Genomic DNA, 25,800 nt, shown 5'->3' on the forward strand with positions numbered 1-25,800 from the left:
ATTTTCCTCCTTCCCTTATTATTGTTGATGCCTTTTAGCCTCTACATTGTCATCTGGCCGTTTTCATTAAAATAGATGACAGGATCATCAAAAAGCTTTTGTAGCTGCAACAGTTAAATATCAACATATTTTCTATACATGTCATAATTGTAATAAGTAAGTAAATAACATGTAGGATTAAAATGAAACAAAAAGCATACAAACAGAACATTTAGAAATGACATTCAGCTGTTTTGTCTCTGGGGAAGAACAACAAGACCAGAACACGAAACACATGAAATGCTTTATGAAGTAGTGCTCAGTTCTGCTGTACAACCTTTACCGTGTTTTCAGTTAATGACTGTAAACTGTAATGAACTGTAATGTAACTGTAAATGAATTTCATCAGTGCACATGAATCAATTCGAACAAGTGTGCAACCACTGAGGAAAAGATTATGATGATTATCGCTCTGCTTGTACGCAGAAGGGACCTACTTTCAGTTGGTAGAAGAAAAGATCACAAGCTCAGGTTACAGACGTTATGCACGCCCCTGCAACCTTCAGAAGTGTCTTCTTCTGGCCTTTTCCCATCACTGTTCACTGTAATAAATTTACAATATACACATACAAACACACGTCTGTTATCATGCTGCAGGGGTTTTCTTCAAGTTGATTAAAGACAAGTTTGTTTACGGCGTCAGAGTAAAACAATTGGTATCACATTTTAAATAACAAAAAGTGGAAAAAAAAGTCTTGCTTAGCCAAATTAAAAGGTATTTGTAAGGGCATAATGTTTTAATGTACCTGAAGTCCCTCGGGCTGTTTCCTTTTACTTTGTGGTTTTAAATTGATTCAGAAAGTTCATCAGCCCAACATTTGTATAGTTGTGTCTTGTCACAGGAAGCCAAGAACTGGTACTCTTCTGAGATGCTGAGGGGATCTGATGAAATGCGTTTTAGCACCATTGCACCAAAACCCACAGAGGTTTCACAAACCCCCTTATATCAGTCTGTCTCTTGTTTTCTTTTTTATAGCACATAGCAAGTCAGCACATGCACATTTATCTGACTGAGGCACGTGTTGCTAGCCAACAAGCCACAGAAACATGCTAGAAGTGTGTATTTAGAAACGGAAAAAAAAACAGACTGCTTTTAAGTCTGTGAAACAACGGTGTTGCTGTTTGGTCAACAGTTTTCCTCCGTCTGTCATATTTGTTTGTTTTCTTTTTGGAAAACCAACATCATTTTCCATTTCCACTGGTTGTTTGGGCAGTCATTGCAGGCTGTACCACACAAACACTACTCTTTGTCACAGCAGATTCAGCAGAAAAAGCTCTCCTCCCTCCCCCGTTGTCTCCTTCCTCCCTCTCACCCACACACACACACACACACACACACACACACACACACACACACACACACACACACACACACACACACACACACACACACACACACACACACACACACACACACACACACACACACACACAGGTTTGCGTCTAGCTCTGTCTGATGCGCAGCCAGGAAGGCGGATGAGACACAATGAGACTCAGAGGGCGACCACCTTTAACATGAAGAGATGGAAGCCACGCTGAAGTGCGCTGCACTGCTGCTGCTCACAGGTAAGACTTGATATTTAACACATCAAAACCATTTAAACTGAAAACAAAGCTTTAGAAGTACAACTTGGTGACATTTCAAACACTGATGTGTGAACTGACGACAGTTCTGCATGTGCCATTTGAAGTCTTTGTTTCTGATAAACAGAAAAGTCAAAATGAATGAAAGGTAACCCTTTTTTTCTTCTGTATCTCCAGTGGCAGGTGCAGTCATGGCTGGATCCCACCACACAATCAAACTGGCTTTCACAGACAGCTCATCAACCCGGACACAAGAGAAAGTTTCATCCGGTTCATCTTTGACTTTCAGCTGTTGTTTGAGTAACAATAATTTCCAAAGATATCGGATGTACTGGTATTTCATTCCCCATGGATCGAATGAAACAAAATTAATGAATGACACAATGAACGGCAACACCATTCAACAGCCAGAGGAAACTTCAGCGGGGGAGTGTTCTGACAAAACTTACACTTTATCAAATGTTAATGAAACACACAGTGGATGGTACTATTGCAGTGTCAAAGCAGAGATTCCCGAGCTACAAACTAATACGAGCAACTCAACAGAAGTGATAGTCTGTAAGTATTGGTTGTAACTTCTTTAGCTAAGTGACAATAACTTTAATCATTCAGATCAGCATTTATGAAGCTGACACTGATGTTGTTGTAAGCAGATATGAAGATTCTTATTGCTTTTAAGTGCACTGTATCGCTCACCTGTAACAACATATTCTTACACCATCACAGACATATCGTAATACTACGTAATTGATTCTTTGTTCATGCATCACTAATACCTGTTTACAACAACGTTAGAATGTTCAAAGTTGCTCATCATGTGCTTCTGCTATGGTTAGAAATGCTAGTAAAGCTGTTTCATGACCCCTGCCGTGCTGAAACATAACATCTTGAGCAGAATCGTAAATCCTCTTCACTTTCTGGCTTGCAATGACTAACCAAATGCTTCTCATTTCATTTTTGTTGCAGCACAGAGCTTAGTGGAAAGTAAAGCGGAAATTTGTCCATTGGAAATGGAAACATGTGCAATTACACCCACAGAAGGTGTGTGTGCATACGTGTATGTGTGGATGCATACTCACTTTTCCATAGATTTGTGTGTATTTTTAGGACCCAGCAGAGTGTGGGCTGTGCAGACTTTCTAGTGTCGGCATAATTTTTATGCTTATACAGGTGATAAATCGGCTGGGCGACAGATCAAAGCTATATATGACAAAGTTAAAATATACTCTGCTCAATGAGAAAAACGTTATCATGTTGACTCATGCATCCTCTGTGATCACTCAGTAAATTTAGCCCTGTAGCTGCAACACTATTTTTTTATTATTTATGAGGGGATCCTAATAAATAAACAAATAAACTTGATGTGCAGCATCATGACTGTATGCAATTTCGTCTACACAGTAAATACGAGGCTTTTGTGTGCGCAAACATGCTTTGTTAAATATGTACAGTAGTGCTGTTAAAATGTGCCCACATTTCAACACAATGTTTTCCTCTTCCAACAGCGAGTCCCACAAGCTGGAGCTTGTGGGATTGGACGGCCTGGGTGTGGATTGTGGTGGGAGTGTCTTCCCTCGTCCTGTTAGTCCTGATCATCACGCTGGTCGTATATGTTGTGAAGAAACGAAGCCTTTTCGGCAGCAAAGGTACGCTGCTTTCTTTTTGGGTTTGAAGGTTTTGATAATCATCTTATTACTGTACACATCTGTGGGGAAAAAAACAACCTCTATAGATTGTAGATAAACCTGCAGAGGCATCTGAAGCCAGACAGTGAGATGAAAGCCGTTGTGAGAAAATGGAGCCAAGAGGTAAAGAGATAAAGGTCAAGCGTTTAACAGAAAACTCCAGAAAATACATCACTCCAGTTACGGGCCGATTCATTTCACAGCAAGGATTTGCATGCAAAAGAAGAGATGAGCGATACGCAGATTTATTTATATATTTATTCATTAATTTGTTTATTTTCAAACCTTTATCTATGAGAAACAGAGCAGAAAAAGCTGTTCCTGTCTGCCTTGGTCGTGGCCAGCTGATGCACACTGAATAGGCTGGTGGTTTGTGTGGTCTGGTAGAGCAGCATGACACAAGTGTCTTGCCTGTGGTTTGAGTGTAGATTTCAAGTTTAAGCTGAGAACTGTGCTTTCTCTTCTCGAAAAGGCGAACTGTGAGAGGTGGTCACATCCTGACCAGATCTCACAGTCGCCTCTAGCTTTTTCTTTGTTAAAGCACTTTGATTGCAAAGCACATTTAAGTATGCATTAAAAACCAAACTGGTTTGTATTCTTTGAAACTCCCTCAAATGCATTTAATATTTATAACTCACTATATTTACCCCATGCAGGTGAACCTTAATTCGAAATAATTGTCTAAAGTTGTTATGATAAATCTGCAAAATGTTCCAAAAATGTCCAAACTATCACTTCATGACCTGAAAATAGAAATGATATAAAACAATCAGGACCACTCTTGAAAGTTATTGAGTCGTTCTTATTTTAGTGTTATTTTTTGTTGTCCTCAGCCATCATTTCTTGTCCAAGTTGATATTACAAACAAAATCGACCAGATGTTGATCAGACATGACAGAGGGCCGATGGATAGCTAATGAAGAAGTAGACCTACATGTGGTTTCACCACCGGTGATTCAGGGAATACAGAAGTAGACGGAAATGAGAAGGGTGTAGAGGACTGTTAAAGCAGATCAAACATTGTGATTATGTAAAAAATTACTTGTACAACAGTGCAAGGTGCTTTCTGATGCTCTATTTACACTTAACCCTTGCAAGGCGCAAAGGGACCAGCAAGCCCTCTGAGGAACTGAGGCCCTTCGCTCTGGCTTGAGTCATTTTGACCTGAGCCGTAGCGCTCTGCACGGGTTAGTGACAGCGATGTGTGTTGTACTGCAGCAAATCTTTTACACTTCATGAAAAGAGAACATCCTCGGGAAAACTGACGACGCTGCAGGAGAAAAGAATTGTGTTGAGGCCAATATTTGATATTTCGGTAATGGCAAGGCAAGTTTTGAAACTGGCCAGAGTGGTCTGCATGTGTCTACCCAAAACAGACTTATATACATCGACTGTATTGTGATCCGGACAGTAACGGAGTGCTTTTGTAAGGAGAATGTGCAAAACCAGCGGTGAGAATCAAACATATGAACAACAGCGACAAGTAACTTCATCAAGACAAAAAGCTGAGTTCAAAGAAATCTAATTGCAGTCTATTGTTATTTTTTTAATCCTCATCTTTTATGCTTTTTATTGGTTTTATTGTTATCGACGCTCATGAAGTTGATAAAGAATATTTGTACAAATTTAAACTGCTACAACTTCAGCTACCAAATGAAATGGAATTCTGTAATTGTAAATAGATGGAAAGTATATAATAACCCCAAAAACTATCAATATACTGTATATCATCAATAATAATCTAGTGGGTTAATATTTGATTGTATCATAATGTTTTGGGGGCCCTTTATGTTGTTATTTATGTATCTGTATTGAATTTGTGACAAGATTTCATCAAATACTACTACTTCTATGGTGGGATTTGTCTTTTCTGAAGGTAATTCGGCCCATAGGGCGCCGTCAGGTACATTTTTAGTTATGTGCTTGCAAGTTTATAAACTATGCTTTGGATGAAATCTAAAGATGGTTTTATAAATTGCCACTTCCCAATTAAAGACTTAAAAAATAATAATATTAAAATTTATTACGGTTTTGAAATTATAAGCATTAGAGAGTTGGAAAATTCCTCTTGAGTTACAGTAATGAAAGTAATTTCAATAATTTCTCAATTCATGTCTCAAGTTGAATGTCTCAATTTGATCGGTGAATTGATTTTAGATATTGACTTGTATGCAAAGGTTTCAGTTTTTCACACACACACACACACACACATACGGTATATATATATATATATATATATATATATATATATATATATATATATATATATATATATATATATATATATATGTCCTGAAAGATCATGAAATGTTTTTCAGGCAAATGTCAGTCAATAGGCTACCTATGTAAAATATTGTTAATTTAGTTCCTTGTATATAAAAACATTGTTTTTTCTTGATTTTCGTTTTTTTCTTTCATTTTTCATTTTTTGCAAAGTAACTCTAATAACAGATTTTTAACAAAGCGGCCACTTTGTTGTTAATGTCACTGCAGGAGCAGATCCAATCTATATGAACAGTCATCACCAGAGGAAACAGCGCCTCCCGCAGGCGGAGCTGCAGGTCGACACCCTGAAGGCGGGCCTAGGCCCTCAGCACCCACGGACCCCCAGCCCGTCCGGGAGGTACGACGGAGGCAATCAAAGATACCACGTGTAACCTCGACGTTATTTTCCTGCTACAGCTGTTTTATATTGCCATTGTGTACATTTTATTTTATTTCTATTTCTATTTTATATCCAGCACACTGTTTATGCTTTAACTGAAGCTTGTGTCACTTTCCAGGTAGCCAATGTAGTACCTTCAATTGGCCACTAGATGGCAAAAGGCGACCTTAAAGAGTTGGTCCTGTTTTATTTTTGTTCCTTTTTATTAGGTTTCTACACTTGTTCAAATTCGCTACCTAAAATATTTTATAATGGTGCAAATAACATTTGTATATAAAAAAAATTAAAACGTTTCAAAGTGATATTTTCATGATCAATTTTCACTGTGTATGAAGACCTATTGTTACAGTTCATATTAAATAGTTTAACTCTGACTGCCGTTTTCTTCTTTTATTTTATAGTGATTTTCATATTGATAATTCGTGGTTTGTCATTCATAATTTGTCTTTTCTTTTAATTAAACATTGGTTAACTTTGGTGAACGTATTTTTTTAAAGAAAGGTAGGGTCACGTGATCTGGCGCCGCCTTCCTCTAGGATAAAATACTCCCAGAAGGAATTAGTGGTGGAAGAGTAAATGTTACAGGTGTTGACATCGGATCCTAAACCCGCTGAAAACAATCGCTCCGAACAGTTTCTTATGTAGACCGAGACCGCTGTCGGTAAGTGACTTTAGTCTGTTCTTTCTGGGTGGACTTGTTTTGTGCGCAGGTTTTGTCCTACACGGGGGTTGTTTTTCCACGAAAGTCGCGCTGGCTGTTGGGACTTATTGGACCTAGGCGCAGGGACGGCGGGGCTGTCTAAATTGCCTTACTTATTTAAAGATTATGGGATATCCTAATCTAATAATAGCAGTGGACAGCTACCACAAGCAGTAGTGAGGGACGCCTCGGATAATGTTTCACTAAGAGAAGCGCTCATAAAGGGGTCGTGGGGTCAATCAGAGCAGTGGATGTGGAGGTTTGGGTGGATCACAAGTCAAGCTGTTTCTATTGGGATTCAGATTATTTTTGTCGACTTTTGATCTTTTTTAAAAATCACATTTTTCTATTTGCACCAGTTTCACATATTTAGGTCTTATTTGCACAGCCAGTGTTGCAATCCTACGTTGCTTAATTGACCAAATTACCACAGGAAATGCATATATGATTTTCACAGTCAGTGCACATCATGACTCAATGTATAATGATTGTAATTGTTTTGAATCAGAGCATATGTGCATGCATGTTGGAGGATTTCAGGTGATGGGGATAGAGGCACATGATACATTACAATATGTGTCTGGCTGAGTGAGCAGATCATACGTTAAGTGCTGCTCATGCATTTTCTCAGGGGATTTCAGCTGTCACACTTCCCCTGAGGGGGCTGGAGACGCACTGGTGCACACAACAACGCCACAGAAGATGCACTCTGTGGTTGAAGCAGAAGGTAGTGCGTCCTTTCTTTATTGTATCGTACACTGAATGCACATAGTGTACTTTTGTTTGATACCAAAGGATCATGAATTGCTTAGATTACACTTAGATTTTAAAGTGTGTCCTAGATATTTCGTAAGTCTAGAAAATCACAGCTCGGAGGACAAACATCTTAATAGTTGTTTGTCACATGTTAGAAATGGTGTCTGCAGTTGTTTAAGATCTGAGCTCATGAAACCTAAAGACTTGTTATAGTGTTGCATCAGCACTTATTGTTTTTTTTTCCCCCACAACTTGTATTTTAACTGAGCCAGAACATATTTTGTTGACTGACGATAACAGCGTAGAGTATGTGCAAACTCAATATTTGTCTGGACAAATTATGTCAGCGCACCTGAGCAAAAGTCATTGTTTCTGAACTGCTCAACTGAAGTTGCATTCAGTTGGCAAGAACACTAAAAACTGCCCTCGTTCCAGCTCCACAACTGTTATAAAAAATAAACCTCTATAAAGTAGAAACATTGATAGTCCCACGCCCCTACCAGGAAGAAAAAAAAAACCTCACTGGTCCCTTTGTTAAGTTGAATAAAGTGACATATTTCAGCAGCAAGCTATGCACACTTTGCTTTTTAGATTTTTAAATCTGAGCTGCAGTTCTTTTTGCCAAATCTTGATTTATTGGCTGCTTTCATCTGTCTTTGATATGATCACACAGGTTCATGTGATAGCGTTCCTGTTTTTCAGTGGGCCACCGGTTCTGCTGAGACTTGCTTGTGTGTGTCTTTGTCAGTGTCTCTGCGTGTGTATGTTTTGAGGAGTGCTTTTACACTTAAACAAACAGGTCCGAGTAATGATGAATGATTTGTCAGGAAAGAGGCAAGAATCTTATTTTACAGGTATTTCAATCTCATGTTGGCGTTGGTTTGTTGTCTTTAATTTTGATGTGGGCGGATTACAAAGAGTTTGCTTATATTTGGACTTTATTTATCTCAACTTGTAGCAGGGTTGTGTCATTTCTATGCAAACCGCCCCGAGGGCATTTGTTATTAATTTTAACAACACAAATTAACTGAACTGAGTTACATTTCATGCATTGATGACCGTTAGTTGTCTCATGGCTCACTTGTAATAATGCAAGTCTGGGCAGGCTTGGAAATCTTTCACATGCATGTTTTTGCAGGATTGCTTTCAGCTAAGTGCAACTCCCATGCACGTCAAAATAAAAGATGGTAACCTGCTGTCATTATTATTTTTTTTTTATAGCAAATCTGAGCTTGCATAAATATAACCTGCTGCTGAACCTGGTTGTTTTCCAGTGAATGTTTCACAACAGAGCTTGTAGCACACCAAGTGTCAGAGGTGAGGTGAACACCCTCCCACAACAGGCTTCCTGTTTAGACCCCGTGATGGAATATATTTGTCTGAGCCAGCTCGCCAGCCGGCCTGCTGGCAGGCTGGAAGGTCATACTGGGAAAAGAGGTAAAAAGCCAGTGACTGGACCACACGTTAAACCTAAAGATCAGTCTGCCATGCAGGTGAATCATTAACAGCCTCACCCGTACACCACAGTCATGCTTTGAGGACATTTGAACGTGTCCCTCACTCCAGATGTGTGACTGTTCACCAAGTTTTTCTGGATAGGTTGTGCCCTACTGGGATGACAACAACAGCATGCATGTCCGTGCACGCTTCTTAGACCGTTGTGTGGAGTTTTACTTTGTAAACAGCTCGTACTGTAGTTGCACTGACAATCTGCGGTAGGGTTTTGTAGATAAGGCTCCTGAACTGGCTATAAATATCATCACGCTTCAAGTGTTTGGAGATGCAGCTGCAGGGCTTCTTGAGCTATCGGTTCATGTGAGACTGAACACACAGTTGTTCACTGTTCATGTTGCGCTGCTTGATGAGTAAAATCTCACCAGCAGCCACAGTGGGAAGCTGCATGCTGACATTTAGATGTAGATGAATGGAGGTGGAAGGACACATCTTTAGTCACTGCTGTTGTTTGAAATTTAGCTTTAAAGACAAACAAAGAGCCTTTCAACACTGCTGTGTTTCCAGCTGTTGTAAACGTTGAATGGAATTGTTCAAAACTGCCCTGAGTTCATTGACGCTCCTTCAGCAGGTTTTGCTGGCTGTACTGGAATCGCTGTTGATCCCTATAACAACAAAGACAAACCGATTTCAAGCCTCAGTATCTCAGTGACTCAGAACTTGGGGGAGTGCACCTAAAAGTATATCCCCATTTTGGTCACTAAGGCTTCAAAAAACAACGTGAATCAACATGACAGGAAGAACAGAGAAATCAGACTTTAGCATGGAGACAGAATGAAAACATGCCACTTTGTGATAAGGGGTGGGTTCCTGTGTGTTAATAAATCATTAACATTGTAGGATAGATGTTAGTCCATCTCCTCTGCTCATGTCCACTGGCTTTTATTCATGGCTGGGATTAATAAAGGTGTGCCATTAATAACAAAGAAACATTAATAACTGTAATTTGCCCTCAGGTCTTACATTATTAATTGTAGTAAGCCATTAAGTCTGGCGAAGAGGCTTGATTCATGAGGTAAAAGGTCAAGTAGTGCATGGGTGGGCCCTTCCTATTAATTAGAAAACAAAAGGGAAAGGAAGAAGATTTGCACTTGCACCAATGCGTCGCACATGAAACGCTTGATGTTCAAAGAATAAAATGACATCTTTGCAGACTTGCGCAACAATAATAAATAAATAAGAAATAAGAGGATGGAGGAAAAGTCCATAAATATGTTATATTTCAATCTTAATGCTCATGTTTGAAATATTTGCTCATGTTTCTGCTCGTCTGTGTTGTCTGCTGGACCAGGATGAAAAAACTTTAATCAGTTAAGGTAAAACATGCAAACAAACCAGCTAAAAAAAAAACCCCACCTATGACCGAAAGCTGAGGTGAATTCAAAAAACAAAAACTAACAGTATCTCATATGTAATTAACATTGTCAGATGGACCAACAAGAAAAAATGTTACAAAGCATTGCATTTGTTTTTAGCTGTCTCAGAAATTACAGTTGTTTCCAAGTGTGTTGGCTAGCTGTTTTTATCTTTTCCTATTAGGAAGTACAATTCAAATAACTCATTTGTTGCCCACCTGACCCGTGCCAAGCAAAACACCAATAAAAGTAGCAACTTGCTGTTTCAGAGAGTGACGCCTGCAGCAGGTAGTCGACCTTAACCAACACAACATTGATCTGAGGCAAGATTTGTAGTCATCCATTAAAACCTTCTTTTCCTCAGTTTTCATTACATTAATAAAAACCTTTTTTTTTTTTTCTTTAGAGTTTAAACCTTCTTATCTAAATGTGGAAAAATGTTTATCAAGCTTTTTAGAATAATATAATTTGGGTGTCTTTAAAATGTAGATGTGTAGATGTGTTTGAGGTGTCATGCATGTTCAAGGCTTGAAAGGTGAAAGTACACGTTTAGTCAAATCTGAGCTCTTAATACAGAAAGTACACGTTTAGTCAAATCTGAGCTCTTAATACAGATGAATATATTTAAAAGGAGAAGAAGCTAAAGTTGCTTTTCTGGTTGCACGGTTTCTAACTTTACTTGTCGGTGGCATTGATGTTGCGGTTGTGTGGCAACGTTTTATAAATAAAAGTGCAGCATTTGATTGGCTGGTGATCAAAATCAAGTAATTGTGGAGCAGCGGCGTAAAGAACTGAACTGGCAAACACATCATCCACAGCAACCATCCAGAGTCATGCTGGTAAACTCAACTGTGGACATTTTCATTGTTGCCACAATAAGAAAAAAGGACCTGCAGAAGTTAAAATGAAAACAAATATTTTTGTCTATATTTGTTGATTATGGGACGAGGGGAAAAAAACAAAATTTTTCCAGACTAGAGCCAAGAGTGGTTAATCTTTTTCTTTTAATACGATTGACAAAAATGACATTCTGAGTTAAAACAGTCTAACATCAAATTGTAACAGTTGTTATAGTTACTATAAATTAAGGTCAACTCAGAAAGAAATGTGGAACTGATCAAATTAATGGATTGGTTTCAGTGTCACACCATAACCAATGTATTTATTTGCTACAGTATGTGGTTGACATCAGTACTGAATCGTGGTTATTGTAGTAGCAGTGCCGGTTCATGTTTTCAAGATGTCCCCGTTCAAAAAGACTGAATATTTACTGAATTTTTATTCTCATTGTGACTTAGAGCAAAAACTTTAGGGCTGCTTTGGTTGAGACGATCTGTGTTTGACTGAAATCTTCAGCTGTGGATCCCTTCTCACACGTGTCATTGTGTGAGCATGTGTGTGGATAGACGGAGCAGGAGAAAAGTGAGAGGGATTCCTGCATACTTGTCTATTATTGCAGCTATACAAACCTGTCTACTCTGTTTGTAGCTATACGTCAAAAGCAACTTTTAGTTCTTCCAGTCAGCTGTGACGCTGAACCTGCCAGCTGCCTGAGGGGGAGCAAGCATGCACGACATCGCCGCTCTGACAACAGACGAGCAGTCTTACACATGCACCAGCTCGCCCCGCTGTGTCAGGCAGCAGCAGCAGGGTGGGAGGAGGGTTGGTAGGTGTAAAGTGTGTTTTCTAGAGGGAGGGTGTTGGGAAGCCCAGGGGAACGAGCTGCCTTTCGTGGAAACTTGGAGGTTGTGATTATGGTTTCTGTCAACAGACGAGGACTCTGCGGTTATTCTTCAAAAGAGGCTGCTCTGTAAAATGTGCTGTATATTCTCCCCGGGAACTAAAATCGAAATAACGTTTGCAAACCCATCGTGTGGCGCTTCTGCTTCTGAGTACACCAAGCACAAGAAAAGTACACTTAAAAAAAAAAATATATATATATATATATATATATATATACTCTCTGTGCCTGCCCTCAAGTGAGCTTCGTGTGTTATTTTGAGATGAAGCACCTTGATGAATTTTGAATAAGGTCGCTCAGTTATTCCCAAAGACACAAACTCACCAAAGAAAGGGTGACACTCAGTGAAACAGTGAATGACCGGGATGTGCGTGCATGCCCACACCTGCACTGATCCCCCCCTCTGCTGCTCAAACCCTGCCGAGCCCAGAGGAAGCAGGTTCTTATCAGGGAGGAGAACAGGAAGACTCTGAGAGGGGGTGATGGGAAGCATGGCTCTCTGCAGACTTTCATTCAGCATCAGCTTCCTTTTTAAGATTTACTGCAATGATTTGTCATAACTCTAGCTGAATATGATGCTCAACCTACTGTATCCGGGGCATCAAGTTATATTTGTTCCTGGATGGTGGATGTCCTCTTTGTTTCTGACAAATAAACAGATAGAATAGACAAATGGAAAGAGAAGAAGTGTAGAAGGCAAACCAGCTGCCTTTTATTACTTTTTCAGTGGAGGGTATCTGTGATTTGCAACGTCAGTATTAAAGTAAGGCTTTCAATTTCATTCCTGTCTTTGATTATTTCATAGATGTTTCTCATATCGTTCCCAGAACCATGAAAATGATCTCCTCCGGCATTCCTCATCACTAGCCGGGCAGCATGGCTCCTGCTCCTCCTTCCAGAGAGGACACCAGCAGCTCATTAGCTCTGCGCTGGAGGCTAACGCCGACATAAATAACCACCAACTTCTAACTGAACTGAATCAGGCTAAGCCGCACTCCTCTACATCTAAGCAAATCCCCTTCGGATCTGTGTGAATGAACAGGACTCGCCGTGGCGGAGCAGCGCATGTCCAGGAGTGTCACATTGCTTCGGTGTGGCATATGGAGTGAAACTTTGGACCATGTTCTGGCTCTGATCTGGTGCTCAGGTGGCGGAGCTGGACCGTGCGGCTCCTCCACACCTCGACAAGCTTGGACTCTGAGCCATGTCTCTTCTGTCGGCACTAAGCATCGTCTGTGGATTGATGCTCCATGTTTGTTTCAGTTCCCTTCATACTCACTATTGCGCCCCACGTAAGACCGTCCCCTACCAGAGTAAGTCGCAGCCATATCCTTGTCACATTCCCGGACCTGTACAGTACTGGCAAAGTTGCCATAGTTTAACATGATGCATGTGTTTTAACTCACCATATACAATGATGTAGCTCGTTTTTATTCTTTTACATGGCTGGAAGAGCATGAAAAACACAGTGCAATGATGGATCTTTTTCTGAGTAGATGACCTGAAGTCGTTCAGAGAAGACGGGATCTTCAATTACTCAACTATGCTGATCAGAGATGACCTGGGCGTGTTGCTGCTGGGAGCAAGGGAGGCCATCTATGCTCTGGACGTAAACAACATCTCTGAAAAAAAGTCTGCGGTAAGAACCTGTTGAGTCGCGTTCATCTGTCAAACCTTCAGTTTGAATAAAACAACAGCGTGCAGATCTGTTGGACATTAACAGCCCGACTGTAAAACATGTTGCTGCTGCCACCGTTTTGCTTTTACTGCTTGATGTAGGTGCTAGAAAGTTACAGCTTTATTGCACTTTATATTCCTCTGCCGTAGCTGATCAAAGGCTGGACCTGGCGTGAGTAGGAGGAGGTTGTGAATCCCAACGGTTTTCGGTCAGACTTTGATACCCTTTGATACCCTTAGGTAGATTTGTGTTGCAGTGGATGAGAGGCGATTTTAAAACATAATATTAACGTACATTTTATTCTTAGAATAAAGCCAGAGTACAAGAATAACCTCAATATCTGATTGGAAGAGTTTGAGAGGTCCTTCAAAGTAAATAGATGCTGTTTTTACAAAAAAAATTAAAAAGGAGGAGAAAAAAATCACACTGCTGTGTGACAAAATTTATTATTTTTCCTTTGACATCTTTGTGGTGGAGCCAAACTGATCAATTAGCAAGAACAAGATGAAATAATAATAGCAAAAAAACTTTTTCATTCCCATAAAATGGGTTTAACAGACAAAACTTATAAATATGATCAAATAAAAAAGGTTTTACTTCAGGAATTAAGTTAATAAATAACTGCAACTACCACAAACTTTTCTCTGTTTTGAATTTTAATTTAAAGATTTAAAAGTTTCCAGCTGTTCTCAAGCCAGACGGCTAACTACCGGTAATCAATTTAACTATCCATCTAACTAATCGAACTGCCACATGAAAAGGATTTTTATCTTGTACTTCTGAAATACAAACTAAAGTAAGATGATGTTGAGAAAATATGAAACGTACTCCATTTCAACTTTTTTTTTTTTTTTTTTGCATTTTAGGGCTGTAACACATTTTTTGTCTTTTTTTTTTTTTTTTTAAAGGAAAGTAAAGCTTTGACAACTTTATAATGCTTCCGTTTCATCTCACAACACTTAAAGGTTTTCTGGTATTGTGGATGCAGCGTGATGACACATTTAATGTAGTTTGTACTGTTCTTTATGCAAAGTAACCATAAGTCATGCCTTAAGCCATAAAAGAAAAATCCGAGCCCGGTCCGGTCCAACTTCAGTTTAATCCAAATGACGCGGCTGACACATAAATCATCTCAAAGCATATATGTTCATGCCATGTTTCAAAAATGTAACATTCATGGAGATCTTACACCGCTTCTTTTATAATTACCTGATAGCTAAATTACCTGATAGCTAAATTAAAAAACGTAGCTTATATGTTTATAATCTAGTTTTGGTACTTTATATCCAAAGTTATTTAAAGGGAAATCAATGAAATTTACATTAACAACTGAACAGTTAAAGTGAAAAGCCCCTTGCCGATAGTGTTTATGATAAACGGTCTCTGCTAACAGAGTCAGGCCCATTCCATCATCTACAGATTTGCATGGTACTAGCAGCTTGTGAATATGAAGAGGGAGTGTTAACTGTGGTTCATCTGTCAGAAAGCTCTCAGCTCTCAGCAATAGAGGGTTTGCCATTCTCTGTCTGACCTGGCTTTCACTGAACAAAACATTCTTGTAGAACACTCTTCTCTGGGTGAATTTTTGCCAGATGATGATTGAAGCTGGAAGTTGTCCCCTTCATCTTCTCAATGGTTGTAATACAGATGGAAGATTATATTGTACATTTTCTGCTACAACCCAGGAAATGAGTAAAAGCAAAGAGGACCATCTTGCAGACGCTTTCTCCAAGCACTGTAGTGCCACTAGATTGTTCCTGAACAAGATACACGTATGACATGAGCTGACGCATGTGGGAATGTGCTTTAAAACAAATGTAGATATTATCCACATTAACCAAATCATTATATTTTATTTATATATATATATATATATATATATATATATATATATATAATCTCCCCACATCTCCTCCACCAAGGACACCAGAGGTGAGCGAGCAACACTAGTTTCTTCTTTCTCTGTCTTGGCTTTTGAAATGTTAGGAAAATATGTTTTTCCATTGACTTGCTGATGTCCTTGGAAAATATTTAATCTTGAGGGTGCAGTCATTCTTTTCAGGAACCTTGCCTTTTAAGCATTCCACTGATTTTTATCACGCATTTGTTGACTGAGTGAAGAAACTCTTGGAAGTTGTACTTCTACCAAACATTCAGTACGCTCTGGATTCTGAAAGTTCAGTACGCAGTTATACCGTCTTAAAGGGCACCTGTGTTTCATGGCTAGAGGTTATGGTCACATTTATTAATTTAGCACATTTAAAAACAACCAAAGCAGAAGAAGAGATGACTGATCTAAATGGACTTAAAGCATTACAATAATCCAGTGGCATAGTTATGGTTTTCTAAGTTTGGCTTTACTTGGGCCAACAGCTGTAACTGGAAGAAGATAGGATGTCAAAGGAACTGATCTCTTTATCAAATTTAAATGTGCTGCCAAAAATCACACCCACATTTTCTTTCCAAACGGGTGAATAGACGAGTCCCAAAGTGACACGAGTGGCAGCACAGTCTTTGACTTGACCTGAACGAGCAAACGCGCCCAAACACCACAATGTTCATCTTTCTTTTAGTGAGACAGATGTCAAATCCAACCTGTTTTTTACTTCATCAAACACTGCAAACATCACTCCTTTTCAACCAAAATATTTTCTTCTTTCAACAACACACGTTTATTAACAAATGAAATAACCCTGATGGGGTAAAAAGAAATAATGAAATAGCTTGGGTTCGTACCGTAGGCGAAGAAATAAAGTCAGAATACATTTTTGTTGTTGGGATTAGGGCTGGGCGATATGGACCAAAAGTCATATCTCGATATTTTCTAGCTGAATGGCGATACTCAATATATATCTTGATATTTTTTCTGTGCCTTAATTGGGGTTTCCCCCAAAGCATTATAGCATAGCATCTCTGTTAGCTTCATTTTTTTCTGAGGCAAACCCTTAAAAAAACAGTCAGTTTTAATACAAAGCCTCGTGCCAAATGTCACACAGGTTCCTTTATTAACAGAGGTCTGCACAATATCAAAATGTATAAAACAAATGAAATAAAAATAAACTGGCTGCATATATAGAATAAAAATGCTTCTTGAATAAAATAAAACAAATATCCCTTTCCTGCATAGCAATTAAATTAAAATACACTGTGCAATTAATACAATGTAGACAGTAACAGGCAGACTTTTCCACTGATGTTGACAGTTGTGCAAATAACAAAACATTTGTGAAAATCTCAAATAAAACATTCAAGTCAATTTGTCACAAAATAAGCTATATCAAAATCGTAAAAAAAAAAAAAAAAAAAAATATATATATATTTTTTTTAATAATCGATATAAACGATATTGTCTCGTACCATATCGCGTTTCAAAATATATCGATATATATTAAAATCTCGATATATCGCCCAGCCCTAGTTGGGATTGTCCATATTGTTACAACTTGTTTATGATTTGTGGTTGTCAACCCATTAATTGGATTATTATGTTGTGTAGGCTCAGCGATGTGCTTATCTTCTGGAGTTAAGACGTCCGGTTCAGATTACATGATTGATTGGCAGCAGATTGTCACGATACAAGATTGTTATGAAGACTCATTTGTATTCTGATTAAACATTATATTCTTTTTTGTATAATGCATTTTGGGTCACATCGTCAGTCTGTTTAGCCCCCTTCTCCCTCAATTCCTACATATTTTCACAATGAATGAATGAAGGATGATTATACTGGCCTCAACGCTTATACTGGTATGTTGTTGATGCAGCATAGTTGAAGATGTAGCAGTGTCCCAGCTGACGGGTAATCCTCTCTGGAGTGCATTGATGGGTCTTTTTCTTAGATAAACATCATACTAGCCAGAGTCTAAATGGACTACCTCTGTAGGGTTGCAACATTATTCCCGTGTGCTCTGACAAGACATTTTTGTTTCTACTGATGTAGGTATATTGGCGAGTGACGGAGGAGAAGCAGAGGGAATGCACATACAAGGGTAAACATGCAGAGGTTTGTGTAATTTCTTTCTAAACACAGCAGAGCACTTTACTTGCAGGATGTGAAGGCAGCCTTTTAAAGGTGACCGTCAACTCCAAACCATCTACTTCCTCAGGGAATTTCTCTCTGCACAGTTTGTTAATCACTTATCTGGGATTTATTTATTTATTTGTCTTCTTTTCCGAGTCTTTACGTAGAGTTCATTTGGGCCTTTTGGTTGTAGCTTTGTACCAAATGATCAAATAAAGGCCTGACAGGCAGAGAAAGCATGTGCACATCCTTGACCCTCCGGCCTGCAGCTCAGCCTCGAGCAGCCTCGGCCGTCACTCCGTGTGTGTGGCATGTTTGTGTTTTTGCGACTGAACTAACAAAACTCTGACCTTGGCATTCTCTCTGCTGGATCGTTTTGCAGGTGGAATGCCGAAACTACATCAGAACCCTGCACAGTGTGAACGACACTACAGTTTACGTGTGTGGCACGAATGCTTTTAGTCCAACCTGCGATTATATGGTAAGTTATATGACATGTTGTGTTGGCAATGAGAACATTTTTCTTTTGGAAGAAGAAAAAAACTCTTGAAAATAGGGAAAGCTTTGAACCACTTGAATTAATACTGGTCATGCTTTAAGGTTAAACAAGGACATTATACTTATTATTCCTATTGTCAATAAACTACATGAAAAGACAAGTATTTTCCTTGCTGCTTCACCCCATTAGACAATTCTGACTCCCTGAAATACTTGTGCAGATTCCTTGACGGTCCTTAAGATTTTTTTTTTCTTAGGATGTTTTTCTTTTTTTAAATTATGGTTAAGTTTTTTCCAAAGGCACACAGATTGCAACAGCTGAGCACTGTACATCTTTGCAAATCCCACTCAAACAGGAGAAAAGGATGCGTTACCGGCAGACTAATTGATACGCATTTAGTGCTGTAGTAAATATTTACAGCATGAAGTGCAGGTAAGGTGAGACTTGCCTAAAATAACTACAGCACTCGTGCTTATATTAATCCAGTAACATTTGACCCAGTGCAACAGTATGATTTCACCCACTCACTCCATCTATATTTAGCAGTTTTTGTAACTGTGATACCGAGAAATAAAAACCTACCAGACCTCCGAAACACGGACGACACACTTTGTGCTAGCGTCATTAACTCATTTTAACTTTTGGACTTTCGTAATTTAATAGTAATACGATGCAACTGTCACTCTTGTATCAAGTTTATTTTGGCAGGAGACTTAAATTTCAGAGGACTGAAACCACCCATGCAGCTGAACCCCCTCAACTGCTCATTTGTTTCTGTCCAAACCTTCAGAGCCAAACAACCAATTTTTAAATAAAATAAATGAATAAATATTTATTTAAAAAACAATGTTTAGTTTAACTAATGTTCAATTGACAAGAAAAGCATGTGAATACCATGGAATTGACTGGTTTTCTGCATTCATTTTCCATAAAATTGGATTTAATCTTAGTCTACGTCGCTTTAATTGATAAGCACAATGTGCTGAAGATGGCACAGAATTACAATTTCCCACGTCTTTTTATTAAACTCATTTTAAACATTCACAGTGCTGGTGGAAAATGTACTGCAAGTTAATACTTGGTGTTAACACCTGTCAGATTTCTTTGACAGCAGTGATGTCCAGCGAGTTGCTTTGGTAGATGTGGGTCGGATCAGGAGGAATTGGTTACAGTTTCTCTTAACAGAACTGAATCATTTCAGACACATTCATCTTTGATTTCATGTGAACAAAATCTCTGATCAGAGGTTGAGGTTTCAGCTGTGATTGGGCCACTCGAAGAGGCTGTTTATTTTTTTCTAAAGCCATTCTGTGGTGGATTTACTTCCCCCCTTAGGGCCATTGTCCTGCTGCATCACCCAGCTCTAATCAGCTTCATCTTATGTGTGATGGCTAATGGTCCCGACCCTGGGGCAGTAAAACAAGTCATGATGCTCCCGCTACATAACTTCACTACACTTCATCAGCATTACTACATTGTGTTTGTTTATTCCAGCGACTCTGCGCAAGATGGCACATTAATGCAGAAAAACCAGGCACCATATTTCTTCTGTGCACCTTGTTTCTGGAAGATGCTTTTTTTCTTTAACTTTTTTATTTAAACTAGGAATGAACTGAGGTGTGGAGGCCTCATTTCCTCTATAAGTGGGTAAAAGAACAAAAAAAAAAAAAAGATGAGCACTGTTATTACAATAAAAACTGACACAATCAATAATAAAAAATCCATCAACAATAATTGGAGCACTACAAGCTTTGAGCATTTAATAACTTCAATGAAACCATGTAAAACCTAATATAACTAATTTCTTTAAGTTGAAGATTATTTTACAATTTATTCAAGGCTGCACAGTGACTGTACAGTGACTAAATCAGGATTTCACAAGCTGGCAAACAAACTGAATAAAACAATTTTCCCTCTTTGGTCTCCAACACCGCTTTCCTTTCCTCTCTTGCTCTCTTGGTTTCCGACAGACGTTTGCTAATGGGCAGCTGATGCTGAAGGGAAAGCAGGAGGAGGGAAAGGGGAAGTGTCCTTTTGATCCCTTTCAGAGATACTCCTCCCTCATGGTTGGTGAGTGTCCGTGTCACTTTGGTTGCCAATGGGAACAAAGCTCAGAAAACTGCTGAATGGTCAGAGTGAAACAAGGGAAGGGATGTGCGTAATAGTTGTGTGCACGTTTCACTCAGCACAAGACCCCAAATACATTACAAATGAAATATGCTTTATTTATTAACTCAACACAAACTGCATACTGATTAGTTAACAGAAAGCAAGTTGGTCCAGCCCATTAATGGACACATAAGTACTTGATAGCTTCAACTTAATGTGAATAAGGGATTTCCAGGAATGTTTACTTTTCTATTGTTCCCCACCAACAGGAAATGACCTGTACTCTGCTACATCCATCAATTTCTTGGGCTCTGAGCCGGTGATTCTGCGCAGCTCAAACTTGGCTCTTCGCTCAGAGTTTAAGAGCTCTTGGCTCAGTGGTGAGTCCTCTCCTTCAAAATCACACATTTTCCAAAATGATAGATATGCACGGTTTAGTGTTGAATGCATGATGCTGTTTTCACTCTTTATTATATTACATCTGTGTGATTTCAGAGCCTAACTTCGTTTACATGGACTTTGTGGATGAAAGCACTGCTAGTGTGGATGGGGACGATGACAAGGTGTACTTGTTCTTCAGCGAGAACGCCATGGAGTATGACTTCTACAGCAAAGTTGCAGTATCACGAGTGGCTCGTGTCTGCAAGGTAGGAGGAAACGCAGATTTAAAGCACAACTGTTGTTTTGCTGCCTGACAGACGCCCGGTGCCTATTGAAAGGGAACATGTGTACATTGCAGTGTGCTCTGTGTCCATGTTTAGGGAGATATGGGCGGCCAGCGGACACTGCAGAGGAAATGGACGACGTTCCTGAAAGCTCGTCTGGATTGTTCCTTCCCTGAACCCAGCCTGCCCCCCATTGTCCAGGATGTCTTCCTGATGAAGCACGCAGACTGGGGGAAGAGCGTCTTCTACGCCGTCTTCACACCTCAGTCGTAAGTGCTTACTGTCTCACACTGAGGTTTTATTTCTCTGAGTGGGTGCCGACTGTGGTTCATTTGGGAAGCATCCTGAACTGTCAGATTATTCTTGCATTAATTTTTAGATTTAGAGAAGTAAATTGTTGTTTGGAAATGTAATTTGAAATTACATTTTAAATGTTATTTGTCCCAGGGGGCTGTCCCAGGTCTCTGCAGTGTGTGCATACAGCGTGTCTGCTATCAGGGATATTTTCAACGAGGGAAAGTTTAAGACGCCTGTTGCCGTGGAAACGTCCTATGTGAAGTGGGTGATGCACACCGGTGAGGTGCCGGTTCCCAGACCAGGAGCGGTGGGTGTAAAGTCTTATTTCCAGGAGAAGTGACCATGAGAAAAAAATCACACGAACAAAAAAAACTGATGGACTGTTGTCTATTTTCAGTGCATCAACAATGTGGCCCGTAACATGGGGATCAATCGCTCTCTGGAACTTCCAGACAAAACCCTCCAGTTCATCAGGGATCGCCCTCTGATGGATGAAGCTGTTCGTCCGCTGACGGGGAAGCCGCTGCTGGTCGAGAGCGGGGCTCTGCTGACTCGGATTGTGGTGGACAGCGTGTTGGCTCTTGATGGACAGAGACATGATGTCATGTTCATTGGCACTGGTAAACTGGATGATTCTCTGACCTAACAGAGTTTGACATAGATGAAAGAGGAGCTGAACAGAAGCTGAAGCTTTGGGGATGGCGGTGGCATCTTAGCTGAGTTTTAAAGCTAAACTTGAAAATCCTGTTGTATTAAAATATATTGATTGCGTATGTATCAGTCAAGATTAAAGCAACCAATGGTTTGACACGTTCAAACTTTTGTTGCTAAACTCTTAATTGTGTCCAACTCATCTGTTTAATCAGCATATTTTATATGTGCCAACTAATCAAGACTCCTTTGATACCTAAAAGAATATGCTGATGTATATTTTAATTATACAATGTGTATGTAACTTTCTTGTTTCTGGGTCCCATAACAGAAAATGGTTATATTCAGAAGGCTGTCAATTATGACGGAGAGATGCTCATCATCGAGGAGATACAAGTGTATGAAAACCCTGAACCCATCAGCATCCTGCGCCTCTCATCCAAAAAGGTAAAGACCATTATACAGTCAACCACATGAGTAGAACCACTTTTACAGGATGGTACGGGTTCCTATCCATGGATGAGTGACCTCTGGAGGGTCCTGTCATGACCTCTCCTTGCCTGAGCAGTTTTTGTAAAGTAATGAGGTCCACTGTTCTTCTGGTGGGGTCCTTGTTCTGGTAGTGAAGAAGTGCCCAAATAAAATATAAAGTACCGTATTTTCTGGACTATAAGCCGCTACTTTTTTCCTAGGTTTTGAACCATGCGGCTTATACAAAGGTGCGGCTATTCTGTGGATTTTTCTTCCACCGCTAGGGGGAGTGCTAACCGGAATTAGAATAAAAACTAAGACAAAATAAATGCAAAGAAGAATACGCTACTTCTTCTTTAGCAGATAGAAGTAGAAGCAGATTTCAAACAGATAAATAGATGAATAAATACTGGTTATTTTCTCTTGGTTCTGTCCCGTTTTAATCAGCAAAGTTGCTGCCGTGTTAAAAGACACTGTTAGGAAATTATCTATTCAGGTACAAACATGTACATCATTTACAGTTCAAAATCCTTCTGTACATGTAGTAAATATCTAATCTAACAACATAAATATCTGCGGCCTGCATATCTTTTTTTCTAAATAGAGCGGATGCGGTTTATATATCTTTTTATTGTTTTTTTAAAAATAGAGCTGATGCGGCTTATATACAGGTGCGGCTTATAGTCCAGAAAATACGGTACATGATTTCCAGGATCCAAGGCTTCCTAGTTGAACACTCTGTATGTCTGTGCAGTCGCAGGGCCAGCTGTACGTTGGGTCGGAGTTTGGCGCTATCCAGATGCCGGTCAGTAACTGCAGTCGCTACCAGAGTTGTGTCGACTGCATCCTTTCCAGGGACCCGTACTGCGCCTGGGACCTTTCAACTACACAGTGTTCCTCCATCTACAGCTTAACTCCTTCCTCAAATACCGCATTACAGAGTCTGAAGGAGGGAAACGTGTCGCAGTGTCCTCTGCCACCCGGTGCGTTTATTCGTATTGTGCTATTTAATCACTCAGTTTTCTCATTGTGAAGTTGGATTTAATCTTGTGTTTGTGTTTAGATCGAGTGGCAGCTGTCGACGTTGCCCTAGTTCCAGGGAACAACATCAAGCTGCCGTGCCAACTTCACTCTAACCTGGCACACGTCCGCTGGAGATTCTCCGACAAAGCACTCGAGTCCAACGACAAATACTACATCTACAGTGGAGGCCTCCTCATCTTGAACGCATCTGAATTGGACGCAGGCCTGTACGTCTGTGACTCAGTGGAGCAGATTAACAGCAGGACATACAACCGGACCGTGGCGGTTTATCATTTACAGCTGCACTCAGAACCAGAAGTGGTTACCCCTACTCCTAGCATCACTGTGACAAAGTACTTTGAATCTATTCACACTTTGAATACAGCTGCCACAGAACCGGCGCCAGGGACTGGCGATGAGGACCCATTGTCCCCCGAGACTCAAAGCACAGTCGGCAGAATAGGCCGTCTGGAGGTGGCCGTGGCCCTCCTGGCGCTTCTTTCCCTCTCCCTAATTGGGGTCATAATTTGGTTCTGGAGTCGAGGCCATTGGAAGTGTTTGAAGTTTGCGCAGAGCTCCAAGGACAGCGAGAGCAGAAACCCGTCAGCAGACTACATGCACATCCAGAACAGAAGCTCAGAGATACATTTCCTGGGGCCTGAGTCCAGGATACCTTGCACTGGCAATAATAATCACACTGCAGTTGATTTCAAAGGGAACGGGGAGCACCACTTCACACCTATGGCCAACATTTCAAGTTTGGACGGTCTGGGATACATACACGATGAGTCTGAAATTTGAGGCTGAGGCAGACTTCAATCCACTACCTTCACCAATGCACTAGTCATTTTTCGTATAGATGGCTTTACTTCCACTGTCAGTGATGAAATAGTTTTCACAAAATAAATTATTCTGATGAGTGTACCGTTTCTCCTGGTGAACTTCTTACACTGTTTATCACTTCATACCCTCACAAGGCAGCTGATGTTCTGAGGAGACATAACCGGTGGACTTTCTGCTCCAGCAAAAACTGTTGAAATGTTTTTATAATCATATTTTTGTATTGTAACAAGTTGTGAATTCAATTTGTGTAATATTGTGTACAGCCACTAACATTTTTGACTATTTATTTGGGGCAATTAAGTTTTTATTTCACTTAATTGAAGTCTTTTTTTTTTTTTTAAATAATGTTTGCAACATCTCATTCAGTCATTTATTACTGTTTACTGAAGATAAAATTGAACACTGAGACTACTCTACCCATCATGGGCTGTGTTAATCATTCATCAACAGCCTGAGCCACTTTTATTTCCTGGTTGGTGTTTAAAAATGAATATACCTCTGCTTTCAAGCACCAAAACGTCCTTCACACAGATGTACAAAACCATGTTGATGTCCTATGCGCTATTAGAAAAGAGTATCCCATTTTACTCCAATAAATGTATCACATTTAAGGTTAACTCCTGTTGCTGCAACCAGGATGTTTGATATTTTGTCCACACCCTTTTTTTTTTTTTTTTTTTTAAATTGCAAGCATGTTGTATTCTCACTGTCAAAAACAAATGTAATTGCAATGTAAATGTGTCGATTTATCCCAGTCACCAAATCCTCTGACAGACTCAGGACATGAGAGAACTTTGTTAAAGCTGAATTGTTTAAAACAGAGGGCAAAAAAATACTTGAGTAAGGAGCTCTAAGTGCATCTAGCTGTCGGTGATTATTTTAGGTGAAGCAGCTGAAAAGTTTGTCAAAGCCGTGCAAGTGATGTCCTTGTTTGTAGGGAGGGACAGCAGACTCACTCAACAGTCAGGGGCTTTTTTTTTTTTTTTTTTCCAAATTGGAAAAAAATATGAATGGGAATAGTGCCAATTTATTATTTCTGTTAAACAGCAGTACTTTAAACTCTGTTATTTCATCTCAAACACTAGATATGGAAAGAGTGAAGGGGGACTATGGTCAATTATTCATCGGTGCGGGTTAGGACGGTTTCATCAACATGCTTATTGGGAATAAAAGAAATATTGACAGTGCGGTTGCATAATTTTGCCATTATTTAAAGCAAACTCACTTTGCTGTAATGGTTTACTGACTACTTTTATTTTCGATAAAAAAAAATGTTCAAACTTACAGTAAATTCAAGCCTTGGTTTTTCTTTCTGAATTTCTAGATATGTATATCTTTAGATATGTATGAATAAATCGATACCATTGGTTTTCTTTGAGGGGGAAGAAAAAAAAAAAAAAGTTGCCAGGAATGGAGCAGCTGGACCATATGTAGGTGAAGTAGTCTAAACCGAGTGCAACTTAAGACCTGATCTTTGGAAAGCTGAAAGATAAGTGTTACTCAGCG

The 25,800-nt window shown here is 39.6% G+C and overlaps 2 protein-coding genes across 6 annotated transcripts; both read left to right on the forward strand.

Moving 5' to 3' along the window:
• The first annotated feature begins 1,473 nt into the window (after positions 1 to 1,473).
• On the forward strand, positions 1,474 to 6,320 carry LOC133457731 (uncharacterized). Of its 3 annotated transcripts, none has more exons than XM_061737042.1 (5): positions 1,474 to 1,605; positions 1,801 to 2,181; positions 2,590 to 2,664; positions 3,129 to 3,269; positions 5,802 to 6,320. In XM_061737042.1, exons 1-5 carry the CDS (start codon positions 1,563 to 1,565, stop codon positions 5,963 to 5,965), a joined length of 804 nt encoding a protein of 267 aa, XP_061593026.1. In that variant the 5' UTR covers positions 1,474 to 1,562; the 3' UTR covers positions 5,966 to 6,320. The 3 variants fall into 3 exon arrangements, with proteins under 3 accessions (XP_061593026.1, XP_061593028.1, XP_061593027.1); XM_061737044.1 differs by having other exon boundaries at positions 2,595 to 2,664; XM_061737043.1 differs by lacking the exon at positions 2,590 to 2,664.
• A 208-nt stretch (positions 6,321 to 6,528) lies between these two features.
• Positions 6,529 to 25,481, forward strand: si:ch211-129c21.1 (uncharacterized protein LOC563087 homolog). 3 transcript variants are annotated; one of them, XM_061737783.1, is made up of 15 exons: positions 6,532 to 6,634; positions 7,305 to 7,400; positions 12,865 to 13,350; positions 13,531 to 13,676; positions 17,656 to 17,718; positions 18,119 to 18,217; positions 20,206 to 20,305; positions 20,614 to 20,724; positions 20,840 to 20,991; positions 21,106 to 21,278; positions 21,457 to 21,613; positions 21,704 to 21,926; positions 22,289 to 22,404; positions 23,183 to 23,411; positions 23,492 to 25,481. In XM_061737783.1, exons 3-15 carry the CDS (start codon positions 13,242 to 13,244, stop codon positions 24,250 to 24,252), a joined length of 2,439 nt encoding a protein of 812 aa, XP_061593767.1. In that variant the 5' UTR covers positions 6,532 to 6,634; positions 7,305 to 7,400; positions 12,865 to 13,241; the 3' UTR covers positions 24,253 to 25,481. The 3 variants fall into 3 exon arrangements, with proteins under 3 accessions (XP_061593768.1, XP_061593767.1, XP_061593769.1); XM_061737785.1 differs by having other exon boundaries at positions 13,534 to 13,676; XM_061737784.1 differs by lacking the exon at positions 7,305 to 7,400 and having other exon boundaries at positions 6,529 to 6,634.
• Positions 25,482 to 25,800: the final 319 nt, after the last annotated feature.

This window comes from Cololabis saira, chromosome 13, assembly GCF_033807715.1.
Source record: "Cololabis saira isolate AMF1-May2022 chromosome 13, fColSai1.1, whole genome shotgun sequence".
Lineage (NCBI taxonomy): Eukaryota > Metazoa > Chordata > Actinopteri > Beloniformes > Belonidae > Cololabis > Cololabis saira.